This window comes from Salvelinus fontinalis, chromosome 13, assembly GCF_029448725.1.
Source record: "Salvelinus fontinalis isolate EN_2023a chromosome 13, ASM2944872v1, whole genome shotgun sequence".
Classification (NCBI taxonomy): domain Eukaryota; kingdom Metazoa; phylum Chordata; class Actinopteri; order Salmoniformes; family Salmonidae; genus Salvelinus; species Salvelinus fontinalis.
In genome coordinates, this window is record NC_074677.1 from 55,005,990 (window position 1) to 55,029,273 (window position 23,284).

Here is a 23,284-nt window from a genome sequence, read left to right on the forward strand (position 1 = left end):
ATTCATGCTCATGAATAATTGTCCGAGTGGCTCATATGAGTTGGCTATGAGAGAGCCTTGAAGCACTGTCACTCACAAAGTGTACAAGATGAAGATTGCCACGACACTGTATTAATCAGAGATCCATACAGTACACCTGTCACAAAAACACAATGGGAAAATGATCACTTTCAAAAGCAGCACTACCACTAGTATTGCAACAATCGCTCACTCTGACATAGAATCACAGTGCACCATCTTTATGGTAAGAAACATCTACCTGCTGTGAATAACAACGAGTCTGGAAACCTAGCTTCATGCATTTTTCTGAGAATAATCTGCCATATTATCAGAGGAAGTTTTGTATTTAAAATACTGGGATCCCTCACAGCGATTGTTCAGGTCAGGCACAGGCTTGCTGGGATATGTGATATATCAAAACAAATGAACCTCCATGATGAAAAGGTCGAGTGACTAGATAAAAATCTGCCTTTCTCAGGTTCTGAGCCCTACTACAGTATGTGTTGCTGTTAGCTAATTGGAGGGCCCAGACGAATAGAAGCTCATTGGATGGCACATGCACCGCTTGGCAAGAAGTCCTGGACGTAGGTGCACACAGCTTTACAGAGGTAGGGCATAGTGCCGTAGCGGCCACTAGGGGCGCTGTCATACAGCAGCCTGCAGATCCCGTTGGAGTGATCTTTCTCCAGAAGGTTGTCGTCAGCCCCCAGCACTTTCTGCAGAGGAGGGGAATATGGACACAATGTAAGGATGACATTGCAAAGACTGCCCGTTGTGCTATTTACTGTCCTTTAACATGTGGGGGTTTACAGGAAATGTAACTGAATAGTAGTAAATACATAAATAGTAAATTAATATATAAATATTAAAAGAATAGTAAATGTAAATGAATAACAAGCCCAATAAACAATCTCAAATAAATAACAATATGTTCCACTGTGAAAATCAATGCTGAAAGAACAGCGGTCTGTTTCGCCAGCAGAGGTGAGACTACCGTATGGCCACTGACTGACCTGGTCGTGGTAGAACATTTCACTGGCCATGTGGACTATCTTATCTACATGGATGACACTGCCGATGCTCTCCAGCTCCACCTCGGCCAACAGGGTGAGCACCAGTATGGCCTCCACCAGCAGCTGGCGGTACTCTGGCTGGGGCACGCGATTCAGCACCGTCTCCACGTGCACCGCAAACTTGATCTCACCGGGGGTCATCTGTGATCAACAACCCCCCAGGAGAGGTGGATAGGAAATAGACAGTGCATCATGTGATGTGATATTGAAATCTGGTTCAGAGGTGAGCATGTGGTGAGCATGTGCTTGAATGTGTACAGGAAGATGAAATCATTTCGATGAAGGAGTATTCCACAGAGCAACGTGAAGTTGATGTGGCTCAGCCTGGAGATCTTTTAGGGCGTACCTCTCTTGTGGTTGACGCTGGAAGAATGCACCCCACAATAGATAGACCGTCACACTGAAAAAGAAAGTAGGACAATTACAACTATGAACCAGGTAGAAACAAGTTTCACGGATGCTAATTATACATGCACCAGCTAGAACAAAGTGTTTGGACTACTATGCAAAGAGTACCAGCACCCGTCACCCACAGCATCTCACCTTCTGGAGGATGGACCAGACCTTCTGGTAGAAGCCAACAGGGACTCTGTTGAGGGCTCCGTCTAGACGTCTCCTACGTAACCACTGGCCATGGCGGCTGTCTCTCACTGCCATCTTTTCTGTAGCACTCTGCAACGACTCGATGGATGGGAGTCTGTACCGCTGGAGCATACCAGGGGAAAGCAATTATAGTTAAGCTTTCTCTTCATTGTTAGATCGTATAAAACCACTTGAGTTTATCACATAATACATATTTGTGGTATTGTAGTCCCAGAAGTTATATACAGTACCAGTCAAAAGTTTGGACACACCTGCTCAATCAAGTTTTTAAAATATTTTTAACAATTTTCTACACTGTAAAATAATAGTGAAGACATCAAATCTATGAAATAACACATATGGAATCATGTAGTCACCAAAAAAAGTGTTGAATCAAAATATAGTTGATATTCTTCAAAGTAGCCACCCTTTGCCTTGATGACAGCTTTGCACACTTTTGGCATACTCTCAAGCAGCTCCACGAGGAATGCTTTTCAAACAGTCTTGAAAGAGTTACCACATATGCTGACCACTTGTTGGCTACTTTTCCTTCACTCTGAGGTCCAACTCATCCCAAACCATCTCAATTGGGTTGAGGTTGGGTGATTGTGGAGGCCAGGTCATCTGATGCAGCACTCCATCCCTTTCCTTCTTGGTCAAATAGCCCTTACACGGCCTGGAGGTGTGTTTTGGTTCATAGTCCTGTTGAAAAATAAATGATAGTCCCAGAAAGTGCAAACCAGATGGGATGGTGTATCGCTGCAGAATAGTGTGGTAGCCATGCTGGTTAAGTGTGCCTTGAATTCTAAATAAATCACAGACAGTGTCACCAGCAAAGCACCCTCACACCATCACACCTCCTCCTCCATGCTTCACGGTGGGAACCACACATGCGGAGATCATCTATTCACCTATTCTGCGTCTCACGGCAGTTGGAACCAAAAATCGCAAATTTGGACTCGTCAGACCAAAGGACAGATTTCCCCCAGTCTAATGTCCATTGCTCGTGTTTCTTGGCCCAATCAAGTCTATTCTTCTTATTTGTGTTTTTTAGTAGTGGTTCTTTTCAGGAAGGCAAACAACCATCAAGGCCTGATTCACGCAGTCTCCTCTGAACAGTTGATGTTGAGATGTGTCTGTTACTTGAAGTATGTGAAGCATTTTATTTGGGCTGCAAATGTTGAAGCTTTTAACTCTAATGAACTTATCCTCTGCAGCAGAGGTAACTCTGGGTCTTCCTTTCCTGTGGCGGTCCTCATGGGAGCCAGTTTCATCATAGCGCTTGCCGGTTTTTGCGCCTGCAGTTGAAGAAATTGTCCTTATTGACTGAACTTCATGTCTTAAGGTAATGATGGACTGTCATTACTCTTTGCTTATTTGAGCTGTTCTTGCCATAATATGGACTTGGTCTTTTACCAAATAGCCACCCCTACCATGTCACAACACAACTGATTGTCTCAAACACATTACGAAGGAAAGATATTTCACAAATTAACTTTTAACAAGGCACACCTGTTAATTGAAATGCATTCCAGGTGACTACCTTGTGAAGCTGGTTGAGAGAATGCCAAGAGTGTGCAAAGCTGTCATCAAGGCAAAGGGTGGCTACTTTGATGAATCTCAAATATAAAATATATTTTGATTTGTTTAACACTTTGGTTATTACATGATTCCATATGTGTTATTTCATAGTTTTGATGTCTTCACTATTATTCTACAATGTAAAAATAGTAAAAATAAAGAAAAACCTTTGACTGAGTAGGTGGGTCCAAACCTTTGACTGAGAATGGAATGATCAAATGCTTTATTAAAATATTGAAAAAATACAGACAGAAAAAGACAAACATGATCTGAAGTTCTGTACATATTCATATATACAGTAAGGTACAAAATAATGGCACCCTTGATAAAGATGAGCAAAAAACACTGTATACAATAAATAATACAAATACTGAGCTATTTTGCTTGCAAAAAAAGGGACATTATATTATTTTATACTAATATAATTGCTCAGAGAAAGAGATTCTGTTCAACAGGTAATACAAGAAATGGGTCCTTATTATTGGCACCCCTGTTTTGATTATTATAGAACGAACCCTCCTCGTGAGGATAAAGACACAGAGTATATTTCTAAAATGTTTTATGAGATTAGAGAACACTTTGGGAGGGATCTCAGACCATTCCTCCATACAGAATCTTTCCAGATCCTTGACGTTTTTTGACCACAAAATCAACATTTTGCAATTGCCATCTGTCTCCGGACTTGAACCCCATTGAAAACCTCTGGTTTACGTTAAGAGAATGGAAGGGTCAAATGCTTTATTATTAAAATATTGAAAAGAAAATACACAGAAAAAGACAAACAACATGATCTGAAGTTAGATGGGGCAGAGTCTTACAAGCATTAGAAACAACATTGGGTGTGGATACTGTGGGAAGATGTGGGTCTGAGCAAGTGTGATGTCATCAATGTGTGTAAATGTTAAGTTGTCTTTTGTATTTGCTTATGTAAAAAATTCAAACCTGGGGTTTGAATCGAAGAGGGAAGTCCATAAGCGCAGTCGAAGGATATCAAGGATCCGGAAAGATTCTGTATGGAGGAATGGTCGAAGATCCCTCCTTAAGTGTTCTCTTATCGTATAAAACATTTTTTTAAAGGCTCAGTGCCGTCATCCTCGCAAGGGGAGGGTGCTGGAGTATTGAAAACAAAATCTCTTTCACTGAGCAATTGTATTAGTATAAAATAATATATATTTTTTTACATACAATATAGCTCAGTATTTGCATTATATCATTTACACTGTCTTTTTTGCGCATCTTTATCAAGGGTGGCAATCATATTGGACCTGGCACCTACTGCCATACCCTGTTCAAAGGCACTTAAATCTTTTGTCTTGCCCATTCGCCCTCTGAAAGGCACACATACACAATCCATGTCTCAATTGTCTCACGGCATATACACTGATTGAAGTGGATTGAACAGGTGACATCAGTAAGGGTAGCTTTCACCGGGATTCAACTGGTCAGTCTGTCACGGAAAGAGCAGGTGTTCCTAATGTTTTGTACACTCCGTGTATATCCATACTTGTGCATGCTCAATCTCTACTTTCTGTACTCACTGACCCAAGCCACTCACCCCTGATTCAATGTTCTCGATGTCAAGGGAATGCACTGATAAGGACTGCAAAACACAAGTAAAAGGCAAATCTATCAGTGTGCACATTCGTACATCTTTAATGGTATATCTGTATTGATTACATAGATCGCCATACAGTTGGAGGCTGTTGGATCTCTGTCATGATTACCGTTTCTGTATGCAGTCATAACACAGTATAGTGTCCTTACCAGCTTTCTCACTTTACTCAGATGTTTGCTCCCGCCCACACTCTTAGAGTTAGGCGAAATATCCTGGATGGCAATGGAGTCTGTACCTGTTGCGCCCGGACGCACTACAAATATACAGTAGGAACAATTATCCACTTAAAATAAAGAACACCACAGCCAAATGGCTACTTGACAAAATACAATTAAGATGAAACAGAGAAAACGTACAGTACGTGCTGGTTTTGAGCAGCTCTCCAGTAAGCTACTAATATCAACGATGATTGAAGCCATTGTCACTCACCGCTCTTCATCAGCCCAAACTCTTTCCCACTGAGAATGTGGTGCAGGAGGTTCTTTAGCTCGGAAGGGCTCATGTTCATCAGACACTCAGTGGCCTCCTCGCCTGGAACACGCAGAGAACACACACTCTTATTTATCCATGTTCCCTCCTCTGACCTTACATCTCAAAGAGACACATCACATAGAAATGATAGAGACGGTTGCTTTCAAATGGGCCCGACTGTCCGCAAACGTCTCATGCGGTGATGCCATCGTATACTGTATAACATAAGGGAAGGAGCCGTCTTTAAGATCAATCTGAAGGTTGTAACCCTAGCATTAGTGCTATGTCAGCGCACCAGAGCAGTTGAGAGACTGGGCCAGCTCAGTAGCCATGACCTGGATGATCAGTCCGATCCTGAGACGGAACATCTCACTGAAGAGTTTTGGCTGGGTGCGGATACACATTGCCAGGAACACCATAATCTCCTGCAGGGGGGAACACAAACACCAGTTTACAGCACGCTGAGGCATAAATCAACACTTAACATACCGCTGGGACTAGTAGTAACCATTACATTCAGAATTATAATTTGAATATCTGAGCAACGAGCGTTCATATCGTCCCTACCTGAGTGAGAATGGCGATGGTCAGATTATTTTCACTGGCCACATCAATTAGCTTTGCCAGCTTGTCAGGGGGCATGGGGCTGTGTGGATACAATGACAACATCACTCACAAAGCAGAGCTTGGTTCTGTCTTGTCTCCATTTTGTCGCGTTCTAAAATATATGCTGAATACTGTCATGAGGGTGCCAGGTGTGTGAAGCTTTGAGGACGGTGAGCTCACGCTGAAATGGTCTTCTCCCTTGGCTCAGGGGGGAGACCCACTGTCAGGTGCTTCTGGTGGGCCAGCAGATCTGAACAGGCCTGTCAACAAAGCAAAACACCTAAAGTTCAGAGGTCAAAAAAACATTGGAATGGTATATCTGATCAGCTGAGACGTGGCACTACCTTCCTGTCATTTAAGAACTTAGATTTGATCAACCATGTACGCTGGCTAACCTAAATAACCGTGCATGAATCAACATGAGTAAGAAGGATAAACCGTTATGAATGGATTTGAAATATGTCCCACTGTGGTTATGCGGCTAATTTCCGACACCAAGTTCAAGTGTAACCCGTCCTATTAATGGTGTGGTGTGACAGTGAGATGGGCAGTGAGTGGATAGATACCTCATCCAGCTCCTCCACTTTCTTCCGGAGCATGCCAGAGATCATGCGGACGAGGCCCCAGTGTTTCAGGTTCCCAGCCTTGTCATACAGACTGCTCAGCAGCCGTCTAACAGTGGAGCCTTTACCGTGCAGCTTAGTGTCCCAGTCCATACCCCTGACACACACACGCACACACAGACAAACACAAATCAGCCCATCTCTACAAAATCTACCTAGCTAGTATGAATCGACCAGCAAAACCAAGACCAACCACTCATTGGGTATAGGGAATTTATGGTTTAGAATGGGTCCTTACTTGTCTTTGAAGAAAATGTAGAGGATGTCGGCCTGATCCTGAAGGTTTTGGGTCTGCTTCAGCACCTGCACCAGGGCCTGGTAGTCTATAGCGCCAGTCGTGTCCCTGGGGAGATTCATCTGGGCTGGAGGTGTGGCATTGGAGCCCTGGGAGACAGAAACATGGTGCACAGCTCAGTGTTGTGTGGATTCAACATCATACTGGTTAATAATTCCGCAGAGATGACATTCACAAGGTACAATGCCATACACTGCCATCTACATCCACCAGGTGAAGGCTTGGCTGACGGGAGCGAAACAGTTTGGTTGGGAGGTACATGTGCACGTCTGTGGAGGGAGAGGTCAGAGGAACATTGTCATGATACCTAGACGGTGACCGTGTGTGTGTGTGGTTTATCTGAAACAACATTTCAAGAAAAGGGGAAAAAAAGTCCTCCACGAACGACAGAGAGTATAGAGTAGAAGGCACGCAGCTCACTGTGGATGTCGAGCTCCCGTGCTTTGTGCACCAGTGAGACCATCTCACGGGTCTTTCTGGCCAACGCCCGGAAGCGGTTCAGACCGCCTTTGTGGGAGCTGATCTTTTCGCTGTGCTTCGGTATGGACAGCAACTGGTCCAGATACTGAGCCAGGTCATCCACCTCTGAAAAGAGTGGGACACACGCGCACGTAAATGATCTTTCAAGGAATCTATGAGCATTCTTACAAAATGAGCGACACGTGCAGCCAGCCAGTACACTGTCAGTTAGCTGACTTATTATCAGTCAGCTAAGAAGACTCCAGTAATACAGAAGAAATGTCAAATGTAAGAAAAAAAAGGTCACAGACAACCAGGAATTCAGTTTCCTTTACGAGATGGTAGGGAGATTTTAAGATGGTTAGTGGTGTGGGAATTGACAACAGGGTAAGGAAGTAACACAATCAAAACAGGCGTTGTTGTTGTATTGACAAAGGTTTACGGCAATGTGAAAATAGGTAAACCTATTTTTTTGCGGACATTTTCTCCTAGAGACGAACTTTAGGATCTTGCGACGTTTTGCCTGAGACAAAAGTCATTTCCCTAGGCTTTACCCACTCTAGCCCATCTCCCTACCATCATTACACTGTCAGGCCATGCAGAGCTCCAGCAGCATTGTAACCACACAGACACGGTTGTCATGGTGACCACTGTAGTCACCACCCTGCTCACCATCGTCCATGAAGGACAGTTGAGAGCAACAGGAAGTATTCATGAACTTGGACAGTTTCCCTGTCTGAACCCTGCATGAGGAGGGGAAGAGCAACCAATGTCATTAGGTGTTTCTGCTGAAAGCAAGAACAACTTTGAAAATCCGACACTCGTATTATTTGCTTTCCGCTGCCACCTGTAGTGCCGAAACTGTAAAAGCGGCCAACACCAAAACAACATTAAAGTGTGCAGGCGGACTGTCTTCAGTATGCTTGAAAACAACTTTTTGATGCTACTTATAGTTTTCACACGACAACCATGTTTGCATAACTCCCAATGGATTTCAATGGTCATTGGTTCGAACGGTAAAAACTCCGGTCGTAACTAGTCTTTAACCGTTTAAGCCACAAACGCCATTCAAACTTTAAAACTGGAATAGGGCACTTGTGTATAGCTTTCTATGTATACTTCTTGAACTATACCCCTTTTAAATGAGCATAAAAGCACCATAGGCTTCAACAGAAAATATTTTGATTCGCCACTGTTCTTGAACTGTTTATGGTAAAAACATTAAACCAATTCTAAAATATACAGACGGACACAACTGACAATGCTTGTCAAAAGTGTGTTGATACTACTGTATGTATACTTTTTCAACTATAACCATTTTACATTTGCATAAAAGCTCCATAGACTTCAATGGTAAATGTGGACACGACACCAATGTTAAAATGTGCTGAATTAATCACAATTGATTGCTTGTCAAAATAATTTTTATACTGATTATACTTTTTCAACTACAACCATTTTATATTAGTATAAACTCTCCATAGGCTACAATAGGATGGATTTGGATTTGCCCCTGATCTTGAACCGTTTATGCTACAAACTCCAAACCAACATATTGACCCAATTTATACTGCTTATCAAAAGATTGTTGATATTATTTGTGCTTTTTAAACTATAAACCATTCAACATTTGCATAAAAGCTCCGAAGACTTCAAAGGTCAAATGTTAGATTCGCCACTGCTCTTGATCCGTTTCAACGACAAACACCAACCCAATGTTGAAATGTGCAGACCGACTCAACTTAGATTGCTCCAATACAGCTTTTTTTGCTTTAATTCACACTTTATAACCTATAAAGCTTGTTGCGTCACCAATTTATTTCAACGGCGAAATAAAGGCTTCAACATTCTAAACTGAAATCATCTCCACAGAACTACCAGAATGTTCAAACTAAAACATTTTTCAGAGCTGAAGTACTCACACTAGCCGACTATACTAGCTCACTATAATAACTCCACACTTACCAACCACCCTAAAATAACGCACTATAACACACACATAGCCTATGAAAACCCTATTACTACTACCACCACCACTACTACTGCTGTCACCACCCACTACCACTATTTCACAACCATAAATACCTCAAGACAAGCAAGCGCACACATTTCCCGTTAGGAAATGTCCTTTTCTGGTTTTGTCACTGATGTTGATCGTTCTAATAGGCCAGTCGGTGGAACTCAATCCCATGATCTAACTAGACATTCTTCTATCAGGAACACCTCACCTCGCTCCTCCGTAATAACCATCTTGCAGTTTTCTCAGAACGGCTAGTACTGCAGGGTCCACCCCTTCGTGGTCATCAGCTGCAATAGAGTTCCAGAGAGTGGATTGTCAGGAGTAAGTTACGCACGGTACACTATTTGATTAGGCTGCAGAGTAATGATGGGGAAGGTGGTCAGGTCAAGTGACTCACTGAGCATATTGGATGAGATAGGGAAGGAGACCGTGGGACAGCCGGTAATTCTCCAGCGGGAAGCCAGGTAGGAAAGGTCATTACGCAGCATCTCCAATATCATGTGGTTGTCCAATGCCAAGTAGAATTCCTGATGATCAATGAACTGGACATAACAAGAGCGACAGGGAGATGTCAGTGTTGAGTGTAATCAACAGCTGGTCGCTAACACACAACATATCCTGACAGGGCTTCATCTCACCTGAGGGGTGAAGGAGAAGACGGTGTCACGGATGATGTAGAATTTTGATGTCCCCAGAATGCCAATGCGTCTGTATGGTCTCCCAGTGAGGCCTAGTCTCTGGTTGCGACCTGCATGGCCAACACGATGAAGAGTTATTGGGACAATCATGGCACACATTATATTTCTAAACCTGGCTTACACATCACATAAACGGGCTCTTAAAGCCAAGGGGTCAAATTAACATCATGAACAACAAAAGCTATTAGCACAAGCATTAGGCTGTATCTTTATCCTTTTAATGCATCTCAAGGTGTAGTGTTCAGTTCACCTAGCCTTGCATAGATGTGGCTCAACACCCTGGAGGGCTGGACTCTGATAGGATGGAAGTCCTCCAAGGTCTCAGCATCTATCCCTTGTTTCATCAACAGATGTTTGATGTGGTCCGTCTCAGCTAAGATGGACACTGAAAGCAAATCAGACAATAAAGAACACTTCAATTTTGTCTAGTTTGAAGAGCCTCAAAATCTCAAGGAGTCTCTAGTGTATGATATAAGTCATTTAAAACAATTAACACCAAGAGAATGTATTATTTGAACCACTGTAGCGGATTTATGAGACTCAATTAGGCACAATCTCTTCCAAATGGCATCTTTTGTACTGCAATTTATTACAGTCACCTACTGTACACATTATGACTACAAATATGTGTATTCTCCTGCTGAGGTCAATATATCTTCTCTTCTTCCAGACTGCCTGGTGTGATCATCTTACCTTGAACCACAACATCAGGTTTGGATACAGTGGACAACCGTCTGTTCAGAGGATCAATCTCTCCTGGGGCTAAAAAACCCTAAAAAAGGACAAGGAAATCAATTGAGTATCTATAGTCAGTTTCAGTTGTATACATTTATTAGAAATAATCAATTACTCTCCCTTCCGGCTATTGGGATAAAATCCATAGTGCTATTTCAAAATGTAAATAGCAAGGTAAGCGAGCCTGAATAAAATTAACAAACTTGCATTACACCCCATCCTATCCGTACCAAACCTTAACGTGTATTTCCAGGTACTAGCATTACACCCCATCCTATCCGTACCAAACCTTAACGTGTATTTCCAGGTACTAGCATTACACCCCATCTTCTCCGTACCAAACCTTAACGTGTATTTCCAGGTACTAGCATTACACCCCATCCTATCCGTACCAAACCTTAACGTGTATTTCCAGGTACTAGCATTACACCCCATCCTATCCGTACCAAACCTTAACGTGTATTTCCAGGTACTAGCATTACACCCCATCCTCTCCGTACCAAACCTTAACGTGTATTTCCAGGTACTAGCATTACACCCCATCCTATCCGTATCAAACCTTAACGTGTATTTCCAGGTACTAGCATTACACCCCATCTTCTCCGTACCAAACCTTAACGTGTATTTCCAGGTACTAGCATTACACCCCATCCTCTCCGTACCAAACTTTAACGTGTATTTCCAGGTACTAGCATTACACCCTATCCTCTCCGTACCAAACCTTAACGTGTATTTCCAGGTACTAGCATTACACCCCATCCTCGCCGTACCAAACCTTAACGTGTATTTCCAGGTACTAGCATTACACCCCATCTTCTCCATACCAAACCTTAACGTGTATTTCCAGGTACTAGCATTACACCCCATCTTCTCCGTACCAAACCTTAACGTGTATTTCCAGGTACTAGCATTACACCCCATCCTCTCCGTACCAAACCTTAACGTGTATTTCCAGGTACTAGCATTACACCCCATCCTCTCCGTACCAAACCTTAACGTGTATTTCCAGGTACTAGCATTACACCCCATCTTCTCCGTACCAAACCTTAACGTCTATTTCCAGGTACTAGCATTACACCCCATCCTCTCCGTACCAAACCTTAACGTGTATTTCCAGGTACTAGCATTACACCCCATCCTCTCCGTACCAAACCTTAACGTGTATTTCCAGGTACTAGCATTACACCCTATCCGTACCAAACCTTAACGTGTATTTCCAGGTACTAGCATTACACCCTATCCGTACCAAACCTTAACGTGTATTTCCAGGTACTAGCATTACACCCTCTCCGTACCAAACCTTAACGTGTATTTCCAGGTACTAGCATTACACCCTATCCGTACCAAACCTTAACGTGTATTTCCAGGTACTAGCATTACACCCTATCCGTACCAAACCTTAACGTGTATTTCCAGGTACTAGCATTACACCCCATCCTCTCCGTACCAAACCTTAACGTGTATTTCCAGGTACTAGCATTACACCCCATCCTCTCCGTACCAAACCTTAACGTGTATTTCCAGGTACTAGCATTACACCCCATCCTCTCCGTACCAAACCTTAACGTGTATTTCCAGGTACTAGCATTACACCCCATCCTCTCCGTAATGTGGAATCTGTACCCTTGCCGATATCATGGACAGTAATGGCTTGAGAGAATTCCAAGATTTGAAAGACACATACACATTACCAGGCAAATTATTTTTCCTTTATTTACAACTTAGATCCGCTATGCTGGCCTATGGAGTCCCTTGGGAAACCTAACTACCGAACCATCCAATGATGGGATTTATAAACATATGATCAAAAAAATACATTAACATGTGTTCACAGACTGTATTTAACAGCAAGGAAAGATTTTACGATGAGATTGGCTCCAGCTCCCAACTGTTCACTTTGTCCCCTAAATAAGGCAGGCACATTCCCCCATATGACGTGGGAGTGACCTGCAGTTAAATGCTTCTGGGGCAAAGTCACAAAATTAATTTCGAAGTGCATGAATATAAATATTCAATGCTTGCATCTATTATGTTACTTAACGATGATAGCTCCTTGAATCTCTCAGTCAATCAGAGACGATTACTGCTGGTAGGCAGCACAGCTGTGAAAAACGTTGGCTCTTAGAAGGTAATCACCTCACCCTCCCCCAATTCACCAGGGGATACAGTTACTAGAAGCTCTCACATCAGAATAATCAACAGAGAGAATGAATGGTGCTAGTCAAGGAACAACTGAGGCCTGGACAAATATACTTGACTCTGTAAATAATCATCTCAGCTAAATCCCAAACCATACAAAGAAACAATCTATAAAGGCCAACACATGCATACAAACAATATACTGTATATACGCTGAGTGTACAAAACAAAAAGAACACCTGCTCTTTCCATCACATAGACCGACCAGGTGAATCCAGGTAAAAGCTGTGATCCCGTATTGATGTCACTTTTAAATCCACTTCAAATCAGTGTAGATGGAAGGGAGGAGACAGGTTAAAGGATTTTTAAGCCTTGAGACAATTGAGACGTGGATTGTGTATGTGTGCCATTCACCCTCTGACTGACGAGCAACCCTAGTTGATAGAGGGGTGGGAAACATGGTTTCTGGGAGTGGGAGGTGGGGGGGGGGTTGGATGGAGACATATTGGCTGGGTGGGGTTCGGGGAATGGGACACAGAATTTAGTATTTATTATTAAAAATCTGTATATATTTCTTAAAAACATGATTTTATTTTTGGGGGGCAGCCTACGGGTACAGGTTTTTATAAACTTTGAATTTGAAATGGACCATTAACCCCTCCAACACAAAAATAAGAAATTAAACTTTAATTGCAAAGAAAGTAAATAACCGCTGAGAGTCACAAGGGCATTACGTACCATATAACGCAGCAATAATAATGTTGATCACAGTAGTTAGTTGCATTTTGATTTCAATGCGCTCTACATTTTGTTTGGGTACTGTAAACACCTCATCCATCAAGGAGAAATAATGATACATTTTCAACAATAATGAACATTCTTGACTAACCCTGTGTAGTGTAATTAAAAGGAAAGCAGGGTCACATAGATGCTCTACAGATGGACATACTGTCAACAAACTTGATAAGCAACTGCTTGCTAAGGTTACAGTTAGGGTTAGGCTTAGAATAAGGGTTAAAGTTCGGGCTAGGGTTGGGGTAAGGGTTACATTTAAGCTTAGAATAAGGGTTAAGGTTATGGTTAGGGTTAGGGTTAGAGCTAGGGTTAGTAGATAGTTAGTTGAACTGTTACTGATAGTCTGTAGAACATCTACAGATGGACTATCCCAATAAAGTGTTACCGAAAGCAGTGAATAGATTAACTTACATCAGCCATCAGGTTTCCCAGTATGTACAGAGACTGTCCCCACATCAGAGGTAACTTGCCCATGGGAACTCTCTCTACAGAATGGGGATTCACATACTCCTCGTCTACCTGTATAAAACAACACACACAGTGCTAATTTTACCTGCTGTATATTCTAAGCGGACTCAGTTATTATGATAATGAATTTAGATGAGTGTGACCCTCACCTTGTCTGCAGGGACACTATAGAGCTCAGGCAACAGGCTAAGGCCATCCTTCTGTTTGATCATAATAGCCTCCAGGGCATCTCTGTATTCTTGCACCTGATGATACAGGACAAACTCTTGATCACAATAGAACCCACACACGAGACCGAATGGATGCGGTCTCCGAATGGAGCCATTACCCGCTGGCCATTGTATGTCCACATCCCCCCTGACTGACCTGCTCAGGGCTATTGATGAAGATCCCATCCAGAATGAGGTAAGTCCAGAAAAGTGGCCACTCACATTCAATATTCTCAAAGAGCTTCAGCTCAGATGACTCATAATACATGCGACTGGGGTCCTGGAGGATACATGAACATGTACACAATATATCAAAATACACAAAGGAATCCGTTCATCAGTTGAGGGTGGGAGAAGGCTGTGGGGGTAGATATCTTGGCCAGTCATAAAGAAGCAAAACATAAATATGAAATATCATTTTCACCTCTTTGGGGGTTTTGTGTCCATCTCTGAGGAACCTGCAGCATCCATATCTCCCCTAAGAGGAAAGATAGAGAGACAGCTAATGACACATCGACCATGTGGGCAGTGCTCTCATGCTACAGTCATCATTACAGTGTTCTGCTCTAACAGACAGAATGTCGGCACACCACACTGACCGGCCCTGTCATCACCTTCCTATTCCAATACGCCACACGTTTCATATACAGTACTCTCCTCGGCAGTTAATACCCGACTATTAAAAGGCTAATATATAACACAAAATATTCAATAGATAAACTCCAAACAAGGACAGCACTGAATGTAACGGTAGAGGACAACCTCACCTGCAACTTGGAAATGATTTCCTCCTTGGTCATATTAACGATGTCAATGTCTTCCACAGCGAACGCTGGGTACGAGATAATGGACAGAACCCCAGCATCCACCTCTTTGGACGTGGAAGCTCTTGGCAACATGGAACTAAGGATCGACTGACCATATAACAAGGGAGAGAGAAAGGGGGGAGGTGAGAGAGTAATATCTACTTCAAAGACTTGAGAAAGTGAGTGAAAACATGTCACTGGGAGCTTGGGCTCCTGTCCTCTCTCTATGGTCATCACAAGGCTTACCGTGCAGCGCTGAATATCATCAGCTAATGCATGGACTACAGATTCATGACCCCCCTTGGCGCCAAACAGATTGAGGCCATCCAGGGCCTCAAGTGCAGCCTACAGACACGCAGAGGAAAATAGATGGCTGTTGTCAATATGACAATCACTTTGCTAGTGTGCACACATTACTATGATACTGAAATAATACCGATTGGTATCACCCACAGTAAAAGGGCACATTTATCATAAGTTGCTAGTTGATGAAAAGATGGAAAGTCAAACATAATTGGCTGAGTGTTATTGGCGTCCGTGATTTGTGCCTACTCAGTACCATCAACCACGTTCCATAAGTATAATTCCAAGAAGTCGACAGATATCGATATACAGTACATGTTGCGTAAAAGACAACTTACTTTCGCCATGCCGATTGAGCTGACGTTGATCTCTGGGATCCCCTGGTTTGTCTTGTCCCCACGTTCCCACATTCCAAAATCCTGGGAAAATCAAGACAAAATCAAACCGAGTAACAACTGGTCCATACTTCTAGATCAAAGACACGCGACTACCGTAGCACTCAGCAAATACACTGAAAGTCAACCTCATGTCAAACAAAATTACATACTGCCACTTTATACGCAGCCTCGATGTAGAACATAAGATTCTGGATGATGTCCACCTCATCCCGAGTGTAGACGATGTGAAGGCCTGCCAATGACAGCAGACAGGATTCAAAAACAACTTTTTAATGTTCATCTTCAGTTCACATAATATCATTTCAAAGTATGCATTAAGGTCTCTGTAATAGAATGTACTTGTCGAAAACAAATGTAGAGATTAATAAATGCATTTCTATAGATTCCAAAATCCTTTCATAGGTTACGTCCATATGTCGCATGGACGCGTGCTTATGTAACAGTATAACTTTAGACCGTCCCCTCACCCCGACCCGGGCGCGAACCAGGGACCCTCTGCACACATCAACAACAGTCACTCACGAAGCATCGTTACCCATCGCTCCACAAAAGCCGCGGCTCTTGCAGAGCAAGGGGAACCACTACTTCTAGGTTTCAGAGAAAGTGACGTAACCGATTGAAAGGCTGCTAGCTCGCACCACCGCTAACTAGCTAGCCATTTCACATCCTTTACACTTATCCCGGACTGCATCTATTGAGGTTGCAGCAATGCTGGAGGAGAGGAGAGGGCACACCATAGGAGCAGTTGACATATAAGAGGGGGGGACATACCCCCCCCAATATTCAAGAGGGCTATTTGACCCCCCCCTCAAATAATTTTCTATCCCATTAATCCAGGTGCATAAATGTTATAATTTTTCTTCCACTTTGACATGACAGAGTATTTTGTGTAGATCATTGACCAAAAATTCCAAATTTAAAACACAACAAAATGTGGAAAAAGTCAAGGGTTGCCACTTATTTAAATTGTATTTGTGACTGTTTATGTCTATGTACTGTATATTGTATTCCAGGTTCCTGCTGAACTTACAGTGCCGTATGAAAGTTTTGAAATGAGTGGGCATTCAAAAGCGACCATAAGGAGAAGTGGGCATTTCAAAAGGAACCATATATGGAGAAGTGGGAATTTTAAAAGTAGTCTTTTAACACTAGAATCTTGGAATTCCATAACTACTAGAACCACCATGACTTGATATTTCAATTATTATTATTTCAAATTTTCAATAATAAATAATACTTTGTAAAATGTATTAATTTTTAATGAGTTAATGTAGCTAACGTTAGCTAGCAACAATAAAACAAACGACATCTTGAGTGGCACCTTTTGAAACCCCCACTTTTCCTGAGAGATGACGTGTCAGTGGTTGACAGCCGTAGGGCTTTGAGAGATGATGTCGCAGCTGGACCCCTCTCGGAATGACGCCTGTATTTTTCTAGTGACTAGGTGTATTGATACACCATCCAAAGCCTAATGAATAACTTCATCATGCTCAAAGGGACATTCAGCATCTGCTTTAAAAAATATATACTGTATATATATATATATATTTTTTTTTTTTTACACGCAACCACCAATCGTTGCCTTTCTTTGCAAGGCATTGAAAAACATCCCTGATCTTTGTGGTTGAAGCTGTGCTTGAAATTCACTACTCAATTCAGGAACCTTACAGATAATTGTATGTTGTGTGGTAGAGATGGGGTGGTCATAAAAATGTCAACCACTATTATTGTACACAGAATGAGTCCATGGAACTTATTATGTGTTTTGTTAAAGGCATACTTTGGAATTTTCCCAGAGAGATGAACTCATGGATGCCATTTTTTATGTCTATGTGTCCAGTATGAAGGAAGTTTAGAGGTAGTTTCGCGAGCCAATGGTAACTAGCGTATCTGCTAACAACAGTATTTTAGAGATTGAGAGCTTTCCAGTGTTATTTGTTTGGTCCAATCAAAATAATGCATGACTTAACAGTATTGTAAGGCTTTCTCATTGCAATGTTGCAATGGGGTAGAAAATAAATACCATGCCCAGGGCTGGGTTTCCCAAAACCATTGTAGCATTGAGACCAGGTTGAGCACTAATATCATCTTTCGTCCATTTAGTTTCAATGGAATTAAGATGATCATAGTGCTACAACGCTTTTGAGAAACCCAGCACAGGTCATTCTCCAGTCACCTCTCTGTCCTCCAATTGTTCTCCAATCTGGCAACAACCCGGTGGCACAAACTCCCGGTAGAAAAAGAGGCGACGTTTGGAGCCACTTTACTTATTGTGTTGATTCAAACAAGACCAAATGCAACGTTTCTACGGGAGAAACGTTGACAGGCAAAAATACTACCAACCTCAAGAGACATCTGAAAGCGCATCATTCCAACATATAAGCTCAGGTAATAACAGATTGATAATACTACTTAGTTAGCTTGCTGCAACCTATCAGACCACTACTTATGACATAACTTTGATTACAATAGCTATGGTATGGGGCAGGGCTCCGGTCTGCGACCATTTTCTCGCATTTTGCTACCTTTTGACTTGGTTGTGAGTAAAATGTATCATTGGTCGCATTAGTGCGAGCTGAACATTCATTACATGGTCACCTCGCTCAAAACGTCCTATTTTTTGGGCTGCTAAAACCATGATTTGGTCAAACAGTAAACTACATTATCATCATGAGGCCTGTAATGAAAGTGTCTGCCCTGCCCCTGGGCCTGTTGGGGCTTGTTTCGCTGGGGCCTGCTGCTGTGATGAGCGAGCCACAGGATGTGCGCTCCGGGAGAGAAAAAAAGACTTCTGATTCTCGAACATTTTCAAAAGCAATTGGGAGAAATCCATAGCTTTTGAAGAAACTACTTTAAATCACTTGTAATGATAATTGACAGTCTGGCTTACAGTCCTTACAAAAGCTCCACAGTACACTACAGCTTGAGGAGAGAATACTACAACGCGAGCAAGCTCATATTTATTTAAAGAGAAACAAATGTGAGCTAATTAGTTGTTGAGAGGAAAGGAACATGTTTGATTTAATATTGAGCTTAATGGCAACTATTTTACAACTGGGATTTGTTTTATGGCTTTTAGACAGGAAATGCTCAATTGCGCATCAGCCATTGCAAGTGCATATAGAGTAGCAGGCTACAACTGCATCGTTTGTTTTTAGGACATTACATTTACTGTTAGATTACTACATGACTCCTAGCAGTGGGTAATATATTTAGTGTTAGAGATCTAGCTAATGTGTTTTGAGTTACCCCCCCTCTTTGCCGAAAAATATGCTGGTAGGACAAGGCTATGTATGTTTGTGCACATGAAAGTCAGTGATGTATGTTTACTATAGGTTAATGAGGCAATAAAAATGTAACGTGACTAAAACGAAAGAGCATTTCGTTGACTAAAATGGCCCACTGTTTTCGAAATGTTGACAATAACTACACTAAATCATTATTCAACTGACAAAAATGTGACTTAAACTAAATCTACAGAATGAACACATTGACCAACAGAGCATCTTTGAATAGCCCTCTTCATGTACACCTAAAAACAACAAACAAGTGTTTTTTTATGTTTTAATCTTCTGTATATAAAGTGTAATATTGAGATGTAAACACAAACTTAAACACATTTAACTCAATATCTGACATGGGACAGTTGCCTTCAATTTGAACCAAAACCATGTGTGTGTGTGGTGTATACTTTTGATACCATGAAGATTTGTAAGATTACCAAAAAACACCCTGTGTGACCCTGTTTCAGCCCATTGTGACGCAGGGGGTGAACACTATTTGTCAGCTGACACTATTTGGCATGACAGGAATCGGACACATTTTCAATATCTTTGGGTGCAAGTCAGGGAGAATGACTGCCCCCTGTATTGAAGTTCAAGGCCGACCGCGGTACTGCAAGCATTGTTAGCCCAAAAACAAGGTACACAATTATAGTGAATGGAAAAATGGCAATCTTTGTGCAGTCAAGTCTGTTTTTCCTGTGTTTTGTATCATATTTATACAACAGCTGAAGAAACTAACACTTTAAAAGTGTGAAAATGTTATAATGTGATATGTAATAGTTGCTGGTTGAAAATTCAATCTACACAGGACTTTCGCATCAGCAGGTTTTCCATAGGTGAAATATTGGCCTGCCAGGTGACATCACCAAGTGGTATAAGTTAATACACCAATAACAAAGAGAGTTCGAAACCTCTCTGCCAATAACAGCTAATTTCCAGATTACATATCCCTCCCATTAGGCCCCTCTATGTTGGTGGATTGATCCACATTGTGGTTAATGCACTGCTTTGGTGCCCTACCCCTCCCCACTCAGACCAGTCCCAGACAGTCTTGCAAAATTACAGCTTGAATTCGTTTTTGGGGCTAAAATCAGTTTTAGAAACTTTTTGACAATTTTAATGCGAAACTATGACAGCAAGATACTTAATTGTTACCCAGAAACAATTTGATATTGAAAAAAATAAAAAATAAATTGCTGCACTTGGAACTTTAAATGCAGAAAATGCTTTTTCAAGTTTACACATTTTTCCCGGGGGGGGGGACCCCCAGACCCTGTGCTGAAATGCGTCCACGCCGTTGCTAAAATCATCCCGACGCCACTGGGGCACACAGTGGAGTATGAGTTTACCTGATGCAGTCATCTGGGCCAGGAAGAGCAGGAATATGGAGGTGGCATCCACCTGCAGGTGACCCCACTCATCGTCTCCCACCACCGTGGCAGTTGTCTGGGAATCATACTTAGCGTGCAGGCAGTCAGATTTGTTCTTGCTGTATTTAAACTTCTCCACTTTGTCAATCTGAGAAAAATGGAACAACCACAAACACCAGGACTTAAGACCAGTTCATTTGAGGTCAATAAAAAAAAAATCCTAAAAGAGAAGCCACAGGTCATATTCTGTAATCTGTATATAGAATGTTGATCTATTGACATGTTTATTTCAAACAGTGACCTTTCCTTTGATTTCCTTTGCTCGATGAGAAATTAACCACCACCACAGCATGCAAGCTGCAGTGTGATTAATGGCCCACATTACAACTGTGAATGACACAATCCTTGCCTGCATACCTGCCTCATCATACACTGCAGCAGGCTCCTCATGAGTTTAACTACATTCTGTGGAGAGATAGAGAGAGAGATAGTCAGCACCCAGGCTCAACCATGACCTTCAACCTCCCCCATCTGCCAGCAGAATCAGAGTAACCTGAAACCCGTCCCCAGCGTAATGGCCTGCCCCCTGGCATTTCCATGTGGGAACACACACACACATTCAAATCAACACACACACACACTGACCTACCATGGGCCGGACCAATTTAGGTCTATTTACAGCTGCTAAAGCCCTATGCCAAGGACAGCCGTGAAGATAATTATAGGGGTTACTGTCAGCCAGGTATTAGAAAATATACACTTGTGTTACTCCCATTCAAACTTTAAAAAAACAATACTGGTTTGAGACAGACAGGTAACTGGAAGGGCTCTCCCACCTGTTCCAGCTCGTAGGCCTTCGCCTTGTCCTCATCTCGGTCAGCGTTCTTGCGGTAGGCCAGGCTGAGGGCCCACACAGACAGGATGCCGTAGACATTGTCCCGGACCCAGGCATGGTGGGTCTCCGGGTCCCTTGGGAGAAGCCCCGTCACCGGATCCTGGTCATAAGAGGAACATAGCATCACATTCAGTAACACTGGACATACACAGATACATGGTGATTACATACATACATACTTACATACATACATACATACATACATACATACATACATACATACATACATACATACATACATACATACATACATACATACATGGTGTGTACATATGCATACTAAACATGAATGTTTACACACAATATCACCCATGTGCAAGCATTCACATGCAATTATAATCATAATAATAATCAAACTAATAATAATCATTGACATTGTATTTCTTCCTATGATTTCAATTGATTGTAAATCAAAATCCACTATCATTTACACACAATCAGCCAGTCATAGTGAATGAATTGTAACCACCGTTTATGTTGACTGATGTGACAAATTATGAATTATTCCAACAGGCAAGCAGTGCAGTTTAAAATACAAATTATATTTGTAAATTGTTATTTCAGTTTCTGTTTAGTAGTAAGTAATTAGGCCTAGCGGGGCCTCAGATTTCCGTCATCTGGATTCTGGAGAGGTCGTTTTTTAGATCAGTATAGAACGTCAATAAAAATTCATTTTGGAGTTGAAAGTCCTTTTAAAAAGTCCCTAGAACTGAGCCTCTCAGTCCTTCTGCATACAAATTATCCCAGGGAATACCCCAGACCCACTAAGCAAGGGGACTGGAATTGGTCAAACTCGCAGTTTAATATACTTACAAAATCTTCTTTCCCTAAAAGCATGATGGTTATTACTTTTTTATATGAAAGGGGAGGTTAACTTGGCCCCAGACAATCGATCTGAGATTGACTTAAAGACAGCTCTACTCAAATACTATCTTTTGGTATTTTTTTTTTCATTAGTCCATTGTTGATACAGTCTCAAAATGTTTTGCATGTCAGCAATCAAGTTTTCAAGATATTGGACTTTCTAGAAGCCAAGTGTCATCGATCACACCCTCATGAGGCTAATATCTTGAAAACTTGACTGCTGACATGCAAACACATTTTGGGATTGTATCAACAGTTGACTAATGAAAAACAATACCAAAATATCGTTTTTTAGAGGAGTTTCCCTTTAAGTGTCAGTCATGGGATTATTATTTTTTTGAGCTGAACATGTTTAACTAAGTAGGCTACTACACATACAGCATGTCAAGGGTAACCTATTGTCATAAATAGGCCCACAGTGCACTCACCTGGTGACGAAGTATTGTTTTCGTAACCATCCGCGCATAATTGTCGAGTTTCACCCCAGAGTTACTACGGCTCCTCATGATGTTGCTTGATGTTTTGCGTGAATTTCAGCCCTCAATCCTCGCTGACATTCTCTCTAATACAGCTTGTTATGTAGTTGCACCATCGGATGAGAACATGAGAGGGAAGCAAATGTCAAAGTCTAGGAGGGTGCGTTCTGCTCAAGGTATCTGTTACACTGCCCATGGCTGCTCACAGACCAGTTGATCTGGATTTTCTGTGTGCAGTAGGCCTATACCCAGTGTACAGTTGACTAGCATCTTCAAAAGAACAACATAACAATGTCATTAGATGGAGTTGTCATAAACTATAACATCAAGTTAAATATAAAGTTATTAATGCTAAGTTATAAAGTTTCGAAAATATATATATACAAATAAAGCTATAACCAAAAAGTCTACAAAATGTGGAAATATCTATACCATCAATATGAGCAGTCAATGTGTCACGTCTGCTCCTGCTCCTCCCCTCCGGCAGACAACATCACCAGAGTACTAACCACCGGTCCT

General features: G+C 41.9%; 1 protein-coding gene across 1 annotated transcript; it reads right to left on the reverse strand.

The window, feature by feature from the left end:
• Nucleotides 1–91: 91 nt before the first annotated feature.
• Nucleotides 92–22,881, reverse strand: LOC129869084 (phosphorylase b kinase regulatory subunit alpha, skeletal muscle isoform-like). The gene is made up of 32 exons (XM_055943578.1): nucleotides 22,718–22,881; nucleotides 21,367–21,525; nucleotides 20,948–20,995; nucleotides 20,510–20,678; nucleotides 16,026–16,108; nucleotides 15,817–15,897; nucleotides 15,422–15,520; nucleotides 15,137–15,283; nucleotides 14,794–14,847; nucleotides 14,527–14,649; nucleotides 14,310–14,405; nucleotides 14,104–14,211; nucleotides 10,717–10,795; nucleotides 10,274–10,408; nucleotides 9,964–10,073; nucleotides 9,723–9,867; nucleotides 9,534–9,612; nucleotides 7,978–8,048; nucleotides 7,267–7,431; nucleotides 7,039–7,115; nucleotides 6,790–6,935; nucleotides 6,495–6,648; nucleotides 6,109–6,188; nucleotides 5,890–5,968; nucleotides 5,618–5,747; nucleotides 5,281–5,382; nucleotides 5,001–5,104; nucleotides 4,792–4,836; nucleotides 1,617–1,778; nucleotides 1,420–1,473; nucleotides 1,014–1,214; nucleotides 92–716 (listed from the first exon to the last, which is right to left on the reverse strand). Exons 1-32 carry the CDS (start codon nucleotides 22,793–22,795, stop codon nucleotides 543–545), a joined length of 3,537 nt encoding a protein of 1,178 aa, XP_055799553.1. The 5' UTR covers nucleotides 22,796–22,881; the 3' UTR covers nucleotides 92–542.
• Between the last annotated feature and the right edge of the window lie 403 nt (nucleotides 22,882–23,284).

Coding starts and splice junctions, on each gene's coding strand:
- LOC129869084 (XM_055943578.1), bottom strand. CDS start 22,795: ATGAGGAGCCGTAGTAACTCTGGGGTGAAACTCGACAATTATGCGCGG. Junction 14,650..14,793: donor GACACAAAACCCCCAAAGAG/GTGAAAATGATA, acceptor TGTATCCTCCAG/GACCCCAGTCGCATGTATTA. Junction 4,837..5,000: donor TGAGTAAAGTGAGAAAGCTG/GTAAGGACACTA, acceptor TGTGTTTTGCAG/TCCTTATCAGTGCATTCCCT.